Consider the following 16,737-nt stretch of genomic DNA (forward strand, 5'->3'; position numbering starts at 1 on the left):
ATTTTTTTTCAATAGATTTGCAAACATTTCTAAAAACCTGTTTTGATTTGTCATTATGGGGTATTGGGTGTAGATTGATGAGGTAAAAAAACAATTGAATCAATTTTAGAATAAGGCTGTAACGTAACAAAATGTCTAAAAAGTCAAGCGGTCTGAATACTTACCGAATGCACTGTATAATGCTTGTTTACGCGTGCACAGTTTTTCATTCAGGTGTTTTATAACGGGAAACATGAGTATGTATGGCATGTGCCAAGTTTATAAATCTCAATATTTGTGTGTGTGCACAGTCTTTTCAGAAATAGCGCACGCAGATATTTAGTGTAAAATGTATGCAACGGTTATAAATGAGGCCCCTGGTGTATTTATGCAAATGAGGCACATATATTTTTACATTATTTTAACAAATAATACAAATAATGATACAATAACAAAATGTATATATGAGCGCATTCTACAAAAGTTAATTTAACAAATGTAACACCCAAATTCCCACCAAAATCCCTAAACTCCATTATTTGTCCATGCCAGTCAAAAAATGTATATGCTATAATTCAGTCGATATCTGATAGATTGTAAAAAGTTTGGAGTATCTTCATCCATTGTGCATTTATTTGAACTATTTTTAAAACCTTTTAACAATTTCGATGACTGTTGCTAATCTACCCACATGGGTAGTAGCTAACCATCAAGATAAAACATCTAAAGCCAGAAGTAAAGCTTCACCATTAGCCAATGGATAGTCAGTCAGTGGTGACCTTTCCTTTACAATACAGGCAAATGGATGTATAGAGACATTTTTGGAAGTATTAGCCTGACATTTATATAGAGCCAGCAATTTCCCCCTCGTGGTTTTCCTTGTCAGGTCACATGGCCCTAGTTATGGTGATTGAACAGAGCTTTGTGGTCTGTAATATAGATCTTACCAGTCTGGTCGCCCTGGCCCAAGTCCTCCACTGCTATCTGCACTATCTCTGCCAAATCTTGTTCCGACATCATTCAGACCTGTATAACCAGAGAGGGCCACAAAACAACAACATTATTACAAATAAAAAGAGCCTTCACATTCTCTGGCTCTTCAATCCCAATGTCAGTGAATGTATGACTGTGTCAGCAATAAGCTAACAAAACATATAGACAAAGGAGGTTGTTATAAAAAGAAAACCTGATATGTCTGTGCTACATTTTTCAAGCAGACCACCATAGTCCTTGTGCCCAAGAACGCCATGGTAACCTTTCTAAATGAATACCGCCCCGTAGCACTCACATCTGTAGCCATGAAATGCTTTGAAAGGCTGGTTATGGGAACACCTACATGAGAATGCTGTTCATAGACTACAGCTCAGCGTTCAACACCATAAAGCCCTCCAAGCTCATCACCAAGCTAAGGTCCCTGGGACTGAACACCTCCCTATGCAACTGGATCCTGGACTTCCTGACTGGTCACCCCCAGGTGGTGAGGGTAGGCAACAACACATCCGTCATGCTGACCCTCAACACCGGGGCCCCTAAGGGGTGCTTGCTTAGTCCCTTCCTGTACTCCCTGTTAACCCATGACTGTGTGGCCGCACACGACTCCAACACCATCATCAAGTTTGCCGATGACAGGAAGGTGGTGGACCTCATCACTAACGATGATGAGACAGCCTTCAGGGAGGAGGTCACTGCCAGGACAACAACCTCTCCATCAACGTGGGTGAGACAAAGGAGCTTATCGTGTACTACAGAAAATGGAGGGCCGAACACGCCCCCATTCACATCGACAGGGCTGTAATGGAGCGGGTCGAGAGCTTCAAGTTCCTAAGAGTCCACATCGCTAAGGATCTATCATGGTCCAAACACACCAACACAGTCATGAAGAGGGCACGACAACGCCTCATCCCCCTCAGGAGGCTGAAAGGATTTGGCATGTGCCCTCAGATCCTCAAAAACGTATACAGCTGCACCATTGAGAGCATCTTGACTGGCTGCATCACTGCTTGGTATGACAACTGCTTGGCATCCGAACGCAAGGCTCTACAGTGGGTAGTGCGTACAGCCCAGTACATCACTGGGGTCAAACTCCCTGCCATCCAGGACCTCTATACCAGGCGGTGTCAGATGAAAGCCCTAAAAATGGTCAAAGACTCCAGCCACCCATGTCATACACTGTTCTCTCTGCTACCGCACGACTAACGGTACCGGAACGCTAAGTCTGGGACCAAAAGGCTCCTGAACAACTTCTACCCCCAAGCCAAAGATTGCTAAATCGTTAACCAAATAGCTACCCGGACTATCTGCATTGACCCTTTTTGCACAAACTCTTTTTGACTATGCACACACACTATGCATAAACACTGGACCCACACTCACACAGAACGTACACAGGCACATATTCACCACACACACGCTTACACACTCACCACATACACTGCTGCTACTGTCTTATCTATCCTGTTGCCTAGTCACTTTATCCCTTACAGTGCAGACCCCTTGACTTTTTGCACATTTTGTTACGTTACAGCCTTATTCTAAAATGGATTAAATTGGGGGGTTTCCTCTTCAATCTACACACAATACCGAATAATGACAAAGCAAAAACCTTTTTTTTTTTATGTTTGCAAATGTATTAGAAATACAAAACTGAAATAAGTCAAGGGGTCTGAATACTTTCCAAAGGCACTGTACATATCTACCCCAATACCCCAATTCCTTGTACCCCTGCACATCAAATCAGTATTGGTACTCTATGTATCATTGCTCATTGTGTATTTATTCCTTGTGTTACTATCTTTTTATATTATTATTATTATTTATTGTATTCTGCATTGTTGGGAAGGGCCCATAAGTAAGCATTTCACTGTTAGTCTACACCTGTTGTATACGAAGCATGTGACAAATGTGATTTGTTCTGTGCCTTTTGTTTAACTGGACCTCATCATTCAAGAATGAGTCACTTAACTAGTTTGGCACATATCACCACTCACTGATTGGGGACTGGGATACATTTGTTTCAAGATTGGTTGAGTCATGTGAATTTACTAGGCTTGATTAGACGGCCACATATCCTGACTTGGCATAGAATATGCGTAACTCATCATTTCAATATTAAAACCTGCAATTAACAGGTAAATTACCTCAAGGTCAATATAAGATGACTGAAGAACTGACTACTTGAGCTATTCCCTGCAACTGAGAAATGAATGTGCTCAGAGCCTTGTAGCTAGTAAAAGTATTCATTTTATTGTCAATATTATTAAATATCTATCAACTCAGTCAATCAAATGTAGTTAATAGCAATAACTGATTACTGTCGGGTTCCATTTGTCAAAACACCAGACTTCCACCAGAGGGCACTCAACCCTAACCCTGTTTGAAATTCAGGTTGAACATCAAGTCTTTTCTTGATTGTCCTTCATTTTTTGCCTCTTGGGTTGTGGACAGAGCCCCAGATTCAAGGAGAAAACAACTGAGAAAGAGCCTGATTTTTTTCCTGCTCTATTCCCTGTGTGCTGGGCGAAGTTTTACCTCAGTGGGTCTGGGTCATAGAACTAATAATAACAGGTAGCGTGTTGGCTTCTTGTTGAGCAAGCTTCCTAATGTGGGTGTCTTAAGTGGCATCCTCTCGTCTCCTCATCTAGAAAGACGAGGAAGCTACTTTATACTGAGATGTAGAGTGCCTTCAGAAAGTATTCATATCCCTTAACGTATTCCACATTTGGTTGTGTTACAGTCTGAATTCAAAATTGATCATGACAAAGTGAACATGTGTTTTTAGAAATGTTAGCAAATTTTTCATAAATGAAACACAGAAATATCTGATTTACATAAGCATTCACAACTCTGAGTCAACATGTTAGAATCAACATAGTCAGCGATTACAGCTGTGAGTCTTTCTGGGTAACATGCTGACCACACAGGCAGCGCTGCGTGCGCAAGTGTTGCAAAAATAAATGTACACATACATGTTATTCAATCATTTCAGCCAAACAGCTTGCACGCGTCTGCGTAGCCAGGCGCTAAAATAGAACGGTTCTATTTTAGACGCTTGACACGCTGCAAGTCCAGTCTCTCTCATCTCCTCAATGATTTTTAGGAGCATATACAAATGTGGGCGATTGAAAGATTAATTAGGTCCACACTCCAGTCCAGTTGGTTGCTGTAATGCACCTTAAAGTTGGTTGCCAACCACCATATAAAATCCACAGAAGAAGAACTAGGAGAGATTACTAGAAACAAACTAGGTTTCCACTTTTATCTGTGGATTAACTGTCAGAGTAGAGAACGCACAATTTTGTGTTACTTAAAATTGGTCAATATTCTACAAAGATCCAGCAAAAAAAAAAGGACATTGTACATTTCAGGTAAAATAACAACCCAGTGTTTATATCCAAGGACAAATTTGCTAGCAACAACAAGCTAGCTAGCTAAATGTCCATGAATGTTTCATGTGTTTCGACCTGTCCCCAAATTAATATAGTTGGTTCAGAGTTCGTTTTGACATTTCAACCTGCGTGTCCTGATCATGTCTGGTGGGGATAGACAAAATCAACATGCGCACGATGGCGCACACACGCGCTGCGCCGGTTTGGTCAAGATGTTAGTCTCTAAGAGCTTTGCACACCTGGATTGTACAATATCTGCACATTATTAATTTTACAATTCTTCAAGCTCTTGTCAAGTTGGTTGTTGATCATTGCTAGACAGCCATTTTCAAGAAAGCAGAATTAACCAGTTTTTCCTCTAGAATTTTGCCCGTGCTTAGCTCCATTCCATTTATTTGTATAAAAATAAACTCCCTAGTCCTTGCCGATGACAAGCATACCCATAATATGATGCAGCCACCACCTTGCATGGAAATATGAAGAGTGGTACTCAGTGAGTTGGAATTGCCCCAAACATAACGCTTTGTATTCAGGACATAAAGTTAATTTCTTTGCCACATTTTCTGCAGTTTTACTTTAGTGCCTTATTGCAAACAGGATGCATTTTTTGGAATATTCTTATTCTGTACAGCAAATTTTCCCCAACTGGCAGGCCGCGTGCCGAATTTGGCCCGCATTTGATTTTATTTGTCCCCCCAAGTTTTCTGAACAAAAAAAATACATTTAAACTCAGTAAAAAAAGAAACGTCCCTTTTTCATGACCCTGTCTTTCAAAGATAATTAGTAAAAATCCAAATAACTTCACATATCTTCATTGTAAAGGGTTTAAACACTGTTTCACATGCTTGTTCAATGAACCATAAACAATTAGGGTAAACGTCCCTATTAAGCCCACATACCATATAAACCCACTTGCAACTTCTGAGTCAAAAAGAAAAACTACATCATTTTTTGCTGTGTGATGTTTCTTCCAATGAAGCTGCTTGTTAAATAAATGACACTTATTATTGTAAGCCAATCAGATTTGTCAATATTGATTTATCAAAGCATGTGTGACATGTGCCTGCTGATCCCAGAAGAAGTTGCAAAAAAACGTAGGTTATTTTGGTACCCTCAAAAGATAACATTTTTTGCATATTTCTACTTGGTAAGTACTCATTTGTTATCAAAATGTAAGTGATTAGTGTTTTCAATAAGACATATGTTAGAATATTACTTGAAAAATAAATATTGTTTATTTTGAAATCAAAATATGAGTTTTAGCATGCTAGCAAACAGACCACATGCTGCATCAGTACAGTAGCTGCATAGTATGGTTCATTGCAATGACATAAAGCATGATAAGCAGGTATAGTTTACATTTTTGTATGCAGTTTATATTATTATACTGTTAAATAGACAATAAATGTGTATGTTTATATTTATTACTTTTTTAATTAACATTTTTACCTGGTGGGCTTAAACGCTAGCAAAGATATCACACTGTCTGGGGTGGATGTAAATGAGTATAGCTAATTACTTCTCTGCATGATACATTTATACTTTTCATGTTATGTTAGTGCACCATATATAGATTTATTTCATATACTGTAGTTGTTTTCTTATTGTCATGTGTGTATAATAAAATATTCTGTCTTTTAACCATAACTTCACTGATGTTCCCTTTAAGCCAACCTGCTTCCATTAAGCCCACGTGACTGTGTTTCAATGGGGATTTTCTTCCTTTTGACCTTTGAACCATTTTCCTCCGTAATTTTGACCTCACCTGATAAATCAGCTCATAATTCAGATAATTAATACCCATAAGACAAGATCCGAAAATAGGATTTCCCATCCAAACTGAAGGCGGTGTTGGAGATAGGTCTAAAGGATGAGAATCTGAAGAGTGGGTTTAAAAGCACTGGCATTTATCCTTACTGTCCAGACAGAATGATAACAGAAGACTACACACCGTTCACCATGGAAGATGGCCAATCACAACCACAGCCTCTGGCAGAAGCTATGACAAGCAACGATACTCCTCTGGGACCCCATGTAATCGCTCTGTCTCCACCTGCACAACCTCGCCCAGCCAGGAAAACAGCACTAAACTTTCCAGTGGGACCCCGTGCCATCTCTATATCTCTAACTGCACAACCACGCCCATGCTCAACATCTGTGGGCGAATAATCCATGTCCCAGATTATCCTCAGTGAAGAAACTCTTGCTGGGTCCAACATTCTCAACATCACCAATATTGAGGTTGCAATGCCTGCAAATGATGAAATGTCACAACCCCAGCCATCAACGTCTGCATACTCTGCAACTTCAAGCCCTTCACCCTCATCAGACATTGGCATCAAATATTTCTTCAGGCCAACCAAGAAGAGCAGTCCTGCCAAAAGACAGAGAATCAACACTCTAAAATATGGAGAGTCTCTAACATCTGAACACGCCTTGTTGCGGCTAGGGGAAAGTGGAAAAAAGGCAGCAGCAAAAAAGAAACAACCAAAGGATGGCAAGACCAAGAGCAAGGCTCCTCTGGAGAAGGCAAATGCATTGGAGGCAGTGGGCAATGAGGCAGTGAGCAAAGAGGCAATTGAGAATACAGAAACCTGTACCACAACCTTCACAGTGGTGAGAGACGTGTACTATGCTGTCATGTTCACGAAACCAGCGGCATATTACATCGCACGATCACTTAACGAGTCAGCACCACCAGAGGGTGAACGGTATGTGATGAAGGTCCTAGACAGAGGGCCAAACAACACATTCTTCCTCCCATCCAGGGACAAGATTGAGGATGTAGAGCTCAAGTTCATCCTCTGCAAAGCAGTGCTGGAGGGACCTGTACCATTCTAATTGCGCAATCATGAGGTCATTGAAAATCTGTACAAAAACAAGATGAAAACCCTCAAAACTTGTTAGCGTAAGACTGGCAAGCAAAGACAACCACACCGTAGGCAAAAGATTGAAACAAACAAACAAAATAACGCTTAGACCACCCTATAACCTGTTATGTTACACTACTAAGATAACTAAAACGATAAAATCACATAGGCCTGCGTTTAGCCTAGGAGAAAGTAGAAATTGCAGAAATGTTTCTTGTTTATTTTGCTTTCGTTATAGGCTAATTATACATGATCTTCAAGATGTTATGACTGATGTCTCCTCACAATGAACTGTATGTTTTAATGTTACTCCAAAATGAACTGAGTGGTTTTAAAATGTGTTTTCACATTGTTTTCAAACTACTAGCCTAAATGTGATTAACATTTGAAAATCAATTAAAGTTATTTTTAAATGTAAATCCTGAAATTGACTCATTTACTATCCTTAGAACATTAGTATTGAACCTGCAAACTGTTTTTCTTTGGCCAATTTCAAATGCCAAAAGCACACCATAGGATAGAGAGAGACAAAATGACAACACATATTGAAAGATTAAGTATTAAAGAGTAATTTCCACTATAATTTTGATTTTGTTCTAAATAGTTTTTTGGCTACAATCCAAAGAAGACATGTTGTAAGTTTAGCTTTTTCTGCGTTTCTGCGTGGAGACAAAATGAACTATTGAGAGCTAAGAGATTACAGATTTGAATAGAACAAGTTTGTTTAAATATATATATTTATTTATTTATCAACAAATCTGTAGTGGGCTTATTTGGAACACCCATTGGCTTAAAGGGTACATTAGGTACCCATTAAGCCCATGCCAGACTTTCAACATATTTTGACAAATTAAACAATAAAAACATTAGAAATTGGTATAAATGAATTATTGACACTTCAAATGAGATATTAGACTTTCATTTTAACTAAAATATTCTCACTTAAATTGGGGCAGTATATATAAAAAAATGTCTGAAAAGCGGATTTGGTGGGATTAATAGGGACATTTACCCTAATGAACATGCACCTGTCGACAGTCCTTAAGACACTAACAGCTTACAGACGGTGGGCAATTAAGGTCACAGTTATGAAAACTTAGGACATTAAAGAGGCCTTTCTACTGACTTTGAAAAACACCAAAAGAAAGATTCCCGGGGTCCCTGCTTATCTGCGTGAACATGCCTTAGGCATGCTGCAAGGAGGCATGAGGACTGCAGATGTGGCCAGGGAAATAAATTGCAATGTCCGTACTGTGAGACGCCTAAGACAGCGCTACAGGGAGATAGGACGGACAGCTGATCGTCCTCGCAGTGGCAGACCACGTGTAACAACACCTGCACAGGATCGGTACATCCGAACATCACACCTGCGGGACAGGTACAGGATGGCAACAACTGCCCGAGTTACACCAGGAACACACATACATTTAACATTTTAGATTTTAGTCATTTAGCAGACGCTCTTATCCAGAGCGACTTACAGGAGCAATTAGGGTTAAGGGCCTTGCTCAAGGGCACATCGACAGATTTTTCACCTAGTCGGCTCGGGGATTAGAACCAGCGACCTTTCGGTTACTGGCACTACGCTCTTAACCACTAAGCTACCTGCCGCCAGACTGTCCGCAATAGGCTGAGAGAGGCTGGACTGAGGGCTTGTAGGCCTGTTGTAAGGCAGGTCCTCACCAGACATCACCGGCAACAACGTCGCCTATGGGCACAAACCCACCGTCGCTGGACCAGACAGGACTGGCAAAAAGTGCTCTTCACTGGTTTTGTCTCACCAGGGGTGATGGTCGGATTCACGTTTATCGTTGAAGGAATTAGCGTTACACCGAGGCCTGTACTCTGGAGCGAGATCGATTTGGAGGTGGAGGGTCCGTCATGGTCTGGGGCGGTGTTTCACAGCATCATCGGACTGAGCTTGTTGTCATTGCAGGCAATTTCAACGCTGTGCGTTACAGGGAAGACATCCTCCTCCCTCATGTGGTACCCTTCCTGCAGGCTCATCCTGACATGACCCTCCAGCATGACAATGCCACCAGCCATACTGCTCGTTCTGTGCGTGATTTCCTGCAAGACAGGAATGTCAGTGTTTTGCCATTGCCAGCGAAGAGCCCGGATCTCAATCCCATTGAGCACGTCTGGGACCTGTTGGATCGGAGGGTGAGGGCTAGAACCATTCCCTCCAGAAATGTCCGGGAACTTGCAGGTGCCTTGGTGGAAGAGTGGGGTAACATCTCACAGCAAGAACTGGCAAATCTGCTGCAGTCCATGAGGAGGAGATGCACTGCAGTACTTAATGCAGCTGGTCGCCACACCAGATACTGACTGTTACTTTAGATTTTGACCCCCCTTTTGTTCAGGGACACATTATTCAATTTCTGTAGTCACATGTCTGTGGAACTTGTTCAGTTTATGTCTCAGTTGTTGAATCTTGTTATGTTCATACAAATATTTACACGTTAAATAAACGCAGTTGACAGTGAGAGGACATATATTTTTTTGCTGAGTTTTTAACCTTTATTTTATTTTATTGTTGGACTTAAAAGACTGTAAAAACAACTGAAAATCAGCTCCAAGTTATATATATATTTTTAATCTGTTCCAAAGTACTCCCACACATAATAGAGAGACATTTACATTTTACATTTACATTTTAGTCATTTAGCTGACGCTCTTATCCAGAGCGACTTACAGTTAGTGAATACATTATTTATTTTTTTATACTGGCCCCCCGTGGGAATCGAACCCACAACCCTGGCGTTGCAAACACCATGCTCTATCAACTGAGCTACATCCCTGCCGGCCATTCCCTCCCCTACCCTGGACGACACTGGGCCAATTGTGCGCCGCCCATGAGTCTCCCGGTCGCGGCCGGCTGCGACAGAGCCTGGATTCGAACCAGGATCTCTAGTGACACAGTTAGCACTGCGATGCAGTGCCTTAGACCACTGCGCCACTCAGGAGACATACACTATATATACAAAAGTATGTGGACACCCCTTCAAATTAGTGGATTAGTCTATTTCAGCCACACCCGTTGCTGACAGGTGTATAAAATCGAGCAGACAGCCATGCAATCTCCATAGACAAACACTGGCAGTAGATTGGCCTTACTGAGGAGCTCAGTGACTTTCAACGTGGAACTGTTACAGGATGCCACCATTCCAACAAGTCAGTTCATCACATTTCTGTCCTGCTAGAGCTGCCCCGGTCAACTGAAGTGCTGTTATTATGAAGTGGAAACGTCTAGGAGCAACAACGGCTCAGCTGCAAAGTGGTAGGCCACACAAGCTCACAGAACGGGACCGCCGAGTGCTGAAGTGCGTAAAAATAATCTGTCCTCGGTTGCAACACTCACTACGGAGTTCCAAACTGCCTCTGGAAGCAACGTCAGCACAATAACTGTTTGTTGGGAGCTTCATGAAATGGTTTTCCATGGCCAAGCAGCCACACACAAGCCTAAGATCACTGTGCGCAATGCCAAGCGTCGGCTGGACTGGTGTAATACTCGCTGCTATTGGACTCTGAAGAAGTGGAAACACGTTCTCTGGACTAATGAATCACGCTTCACCATCTGGCAGTTCGACAGATGAATCTGGTTTTGGCGGATGCCAGGAGAATGCTACCTGCCCCAATGCATAGTGCCAACTGAACATTTTGGTGGAGGAGGAATAATGGTTCGGGCTAGGCCCCTTAGTTCCAGTGAAGGGAAATCAACGCTACAGCATACAATGACATTCTAGACGATTCTGTGCTTCCAACTTTGTTTCAACAGTTTGGGGAAGGCCCTTTCCTGTTTCAGCATGACAATGCCCCCATGCACAAAGCGAGGTCCATACAGAATTGGTTTGTCGAGATCAGTGTGGAAGAACTTGACTGGCCTGCACAGAGCCCTGACCTCAACCCCATCGAACACCTTTGGGATGAATTAGAGCGCCGACTGCAAGCCGGCCTAATCGCCCAACCTCACTAATGCTATTGTGGCTAAATGGAAGCAAGTCCCCACAGCAATGTTCCAACATCTATTGGAAAGCCTTCCCAGAGGAGGCTGTGGTGATCTTAGGATTGATTGCGGCTGAACTTGATCGAACAGGCAATAAACCAGAGGCTCCATGCGACTCTGTGCAAAAGCGATACAGCATTTATATAATCATTCGCTGACAATATGTTTACAAGCTAACTTGAAGTTGCAGATATTCTAGGTCTTCTTGATATTGACTCTGAACTAGCTCAAACCTAGGGTGTAATCACTAGTCCAAACTGTTCAGTTTAGCAACGAATTCGAGTTTCTATTGGACAAATGTAGGTAGGTCCCTCCCCGTTTGCTTCCGTTTAAGAAAGGTTTTGCCACAGTATCGGGGTAATGAATAAGCCCCTGAACCTAAATCATGACTGTCCACCATTGCATGTAGCTATCTAGGCCTGCGTTTCACAAACTCGGTCCTTGGGACCCCACACAGCTGATTAAAATGATCAAGCTTTGAATGTTTGAATCAGCCGTGTACTGCTAGGGCAAAAAACTAAAACGTACATCCCTTGGGGTCCCCCAGCACAAAGTTTGGTCTAGGCTAATTCAAGTGAGTTGTAAAGTAGCTTGCTAGTTAGCCCGTCTTATTTACATTCTAGATAAGAATATACATATACATGGATAAATCCTGGCTTAACAGCTGAAATTGTGAATGAGAAACTATTGCATGACAAACCATGATTACAGAGTAGTTAACTAGTTAACGCATGTCTGACAGTCATTACCAGTGAAGTGCGCTACTTAGCTAGCTGAGCTAATATGCATGGTAAATAGGGAAGAACATTGCTGACATATCTTACACAACGTCAACAAAAAGGAGGCTACAAATTGAGTCACAGCGGTGTATTTAGATGTGATATCTGGGCAAAAACATTGCCATTCCAGCAGGTACACTAAACTAGCTAACTAACGTTAACCATTTAGAATTCGCGTTGCGGTAGCTAGCCACAAGTACAACAAGCACGCAATACAAAACAATGGTACACTAGGCCTCGAAGCCCATATCCGTTGCCGCGGAGAAGATTTATGTTGTGCTTTGTTTCATATTAATAGTCCTCTAAAATGACATTTTGAATGTAGGTTCAAAGCATTCAGTATCTCCACTTCTGGCTCACGAGGAATGTACGGTGTTAGATTGGGTTATATTACCGTGTGAAAGATGAATTCTCGTGTTGTTTGTAGGGATTCCGATAACGGCGTCCTTCCTCGCGAGAGGAAAAAGCCTAAACTACGCCTCAGTTTCTTCACTGACCACCAGCTGCGATGGCAGGGTTGTCAGGGCAAGCCAAAATGTATAGCGAATGATCTATGAAAAACTGACAACAAGGTCTTCAAACTAGCCGACCTTCTTTTCTTTTGTTTTTTGCGGCCAGAGATGGAGTTGCCACATTTATCCATCAATCCCTTTTTTCATTACGTTATCGAGCGAATCAAGAAGGAATATCGACGTCATTTTTAACGACATAGGCTATGAAGCAAAATTTGGTTTAACATCAAAATAATAATTATTGAGAGTTTAAGAATGCCGCAAGAGAAAATATAAGATAAATCACCCTTATTAAACTCTCCAGATCATTTTCCATCAATGGATGTCGATTTAACTTGTTTTGACTGCTATTATTACGCAATAAGGCCCGAGGAGGTGTGGTATGTCTCTTCTTATGACATAGCCCTTAGCCATGGTATATTGGCCATATACCACAAACCCCTTAGGTGCCTTATTGCTATTATAAACTGGTTACCAACGTAATTAGAATATTTAAAAAACGTTTTTCTCTCCTTCCTGTGGTACACAGTCTGATATACCATGGCTTTCAACCAATCAGCATTTAGGGCTCAAACCACCCAGTTTATAATTAAGCAATAAGGCACAAGGGGGTGTGGTATATGGCAAATATACCACAGCTAAGGGCTGTTCTTATGCACAACCCAACGCGGAGTGCCTGGATACAGCCCTTAGCCGTGGTATTTTGGCCATATACCACAAACCCCTGAGGTGCCTTATTGTTATTATAAACTGGTTGGCAAGGTAATTAGAGCATTAAAAATAAATGTTTTGTCATACCCATGGTATTACATTTTACACTTTAGTCATTTAGCAGACGCTCTTATCCAGAGCGACTTACAGTTAGTGAGTGCATACATTTTCATACTGGTATACGGTCTGATATACCACGGCTGTCAGCCAATCAGCATTCAGGGCTCGAACCACCCATTTTATAATTGTAAATCAATCCTGTTTCCGCATGTGCATAAGTATAGATAAATCCGACAGGTGAGTTTGAGTGATGAAAGTTGGACAGAGAATCTCGAAATCTATGTGCAAGAAACACTTGGGTGAACTTCAAAAAACAAATGTTAGGCTATTCTCTGGCAATTGTGCCATTATTATGTGCCAGATGTTAAGACTACAAACCGTTATAAATGGCCTATTTGCGAGATTGCCTTGTTATTTCAATAGGCACAAGCTACTGACTAAAATCGGGGTTTATGTTTGCAATTCAACTTTGCCATGGTTTAGTGAGCTATACTGAACAAAAATATAAACGCAACATGTAAAGTGTTGGTCCCATGTTTCATGAGCTGAAATACAAAATCCCAGACATTTCCCATATGCACAAAAAGCTTATTTCTCTCAAATGTTGTGCATACATTTCTTTACATCCCTGTTAGTGAGCATTTCTCCTTTGCCAATATAATCCATTCACTTGACAGTTGTGGCATATCAAGAAGCTGATTAAACAGCATGATCATTACACAGGTGCACCTTGTGCTGGGGACAATAAAAGGCCACTTTAAAATGTGCAGTTTTGTCACACAACACAATGCCACATATGTCTCAAGTTTTGAGGGAGCGTGCAATTGGCATGCTAACTGCAGGAATGTCCACCAGAGCTGTTGCCAGATAATTGAATGTTAATTTCTCTACAATAAGCTGTCTCCAATGTTGTTTTAGAGAATTTGGCAGTGCGTCCAACTGGCCTCACAACCGCAGACCACGTGTAACCACGCCAGCCCAAGACCTCCACATCCCGCTTCTTCACCCTTGCCCAGTCATGTGAAATTAATAGATTAGGGCCTAATGAATTTATTTCAATTCACTGATTTCCTTATATGAACTGTAACTCAGTAAAATCTTTGAAATTGTTGCATGTTGCGTTAATATTTTTGTTCAAGGCCTACCTTCAAACTCAGTGCCTCTTTGCTTGACATCATGGGAAAATCAAAAGAAATCAGCAACAACCTCAGAAAAAAATCTGTAGACCTCCACAAGTCTGGTTCATCCTTGGGAGCAATTTCCAAACGCCTGAAGGTACCACGTTCATCTGTACAAACAACAGTACGCAAGTATAAACAACATTGGACCACGCAGCCATCATACTGCTCAGGAAGGAGACGCGTTCTGTCTCCTAGAGATGAACGTACTTTGGTGCGAAAAGTGCAAATCAATCCCAGAACAACAGCAAAGGACCTTGTGAAGATGGTGGAGGAAACAGGTACAAAAGTATCTATATCCACAGTACAACGAGTCCTATATCGACATAACCTGAAAGGCCGCTCAGCAAGGAAGAAGCCACTGCTCCAAAACTACCATAAAAAAGCCAGACTACGGTTTGCAACTGCACATGGGGACAAAGATCGTACTTTTTGGAGAAATGTTCTCTGGTCTGATTAAACAAAAATAAAACTGTTTGGCCATAATGACCATTGTTACGTTTGGAAGAAAAAGGGGATTGCAAGCCGAAGAACACCATCCCAACCGTGAAGCACGGGGGTGGCAGCATCATGCTGTGGGGGTGCTTTGCTACAGGAGGGACTGGTGCACTTCACAAAATAGATGGCATCATGAGGAAGGAAAATTATGTGGATATATTGAAGCAACATCTCAAGACATCAGTCAGGAAGTTAAAGCTTGTTCGCAAATGGGTCTTCCAAATGGACAATGACCCCAAGCATACTTCCAAAGTTGTGGCAAAATGGCTTAAGGACAACAAAGTCAAGGTATTGGAGTGGCCATCACAAAGCCCTGACCTTAATCCTATAGAACATTTGTGGGCAGAACTGAAAAAGCGAGCAAGGAGGCCTAAAAACCTGACTCAGTTACACCAGCTCTGTCAGGAGGAATGGGCCAAAATTCACCCAACTTATTGTGGGAAGCTTGTGGAAGGCTACCCAAAACGTTTGACCCAAGCTTACATTGTTTAAGGCAATGCTACCAGATAAGAATTGAGTGTATGTAAACTTCTGACCCACTGGGAATGTGATGAAAGAAATAAAAGCTGAAAGAAATCATTCTCTCTACTATTATTCTGACATTTCACATTCTAAAAAATAAAGTGGCGATCCAAACTGACCTAAGACAGGGAATTTTTACTAGGATTAAATGTCAGGAATGGTGAAAAACGGAGTTTAAATATATTTGGCTAAGGTGTATGTAAACTTCAGACTTCAACTGTAACTGGAGATAATTTGGGGATGCTCTCATGTCACCCCGCTCCTTCGCACACTCCACTCGCTTCCAGTTGAGGCTCGCATCTACTACAAGACCATGGTGCTTGCCTACGGAGCTGTGAGGGGAACGGCACCTCCTTACCTTCAGGCTCTGATCAGACCCTACACCCAAACGAGGGCACTACGTTCATCCACCTCTGGCCTGCTAGCCCCCCTACCTCTACGGAAGCACAGTTCCCGCTCAGCCCAGTCAAAGCTATTCGCTGCTCTGGCACCCCAATGGTGGAACAAGCTCCCCCACGACGCCAGGACAGCGGAGTCACTGACCACCTTCCGGAGACACTTGAAACCCTACCTCTTTAAAGAATACCTGGAATAGTATAAAAGTAATCCTTCTACTTTTGTTATTTCGAAACATACGCTTCTCTCTAGAATCTACTCGTTTGACTATGGGTACTTGGAGCGCAAAAACCATCCAACCTAGAGAACAGTGGAAATAGCATAGCACTTAATTATATTCAAACGATGTGTCTTTTGAGAAACGTTCCCTTGATTTTGGGTGATGTTGTTCCACCAGGAAATGAGAACTGGAATTTGATGCTCATCTTACCGCAAATAATCAAAATTGTTTTTTCCCCTTTTCTTAGCCAGGACATGACTGTGTATCTGAAGCATTTGATAACTGAACATCACACACTTTTCAAACAGTTGTACCCACATAAAAATGTAATACCCAAACATCACTTTATGATACATTACCCAGCATGCATAAGACAAATCGGTCCTTTATTACATATGTGGAGCATGAGGTTTGAGGCAAAGCACACTCTTTAAGAATACCCTCAAACTTCAAGAACATTACTGTCCCTTGCCAAAAAACAGAAATGTGCTGTAGGCCATCACTGGGAGACATCACCATTTTGACATACTGAGTATGGACTGATGAAAGCATTTTCCCTGAGTGATTTTACTGGTGGTGAGGAGTTGGCAGCGTCACTTCAGGTCACTATGTAGAAAGCCA

General features: G+C 41.7%; 1 protein-coding gene across 3 annotated transcripts in view; it reads right to left on the bottom strand.

The window, feature by feature from the left end:
- The window catches only part of LOC311137669 (protein BANP-like), a 55,781-nt gene extending 43,283 nt beyond the window's left edge, over window positions 1-12,498 (bottom strand). For 2 of the 3 annotated variants that reach the window (XM_084172196.1, XM_084172195.1), the window contains exons 1-2: window positions 12,414-12,498; window positions 927-1,005 (exon numbers count right to left, since the gene is read on the bottom strand). In XM_084172196.1, the coding sequence (XP_084028322.1) occupies window positions 927-999 (73 nt within the window). In that variant the 5' untranslated portion in view covers window positions 1,000-1,005; window positions 12,414-12,498. The remainder of the gene's footprint in view (window positions 1-926; window positions 1,006-12,413) is intronic. The other variant, XM_084172197.1, reaches the window with a different exon arrangement.
- Between the last annotated feature and the right edge of the window lie 4,239 nt (window positions 12,499-16,737).

This window comes from Coregonus lavaretus, assembly GCF_964263955.1.
Source record: "Coregonus lavaretus genome assembly, chromosome: 11".
Classification (NCBI taxonomy): Eukaryota; Metazoa; Chordata; class Actinopteri; order Salmoniformes; family Salmonidae; genus Coregonus; species Coregonus lavaretus.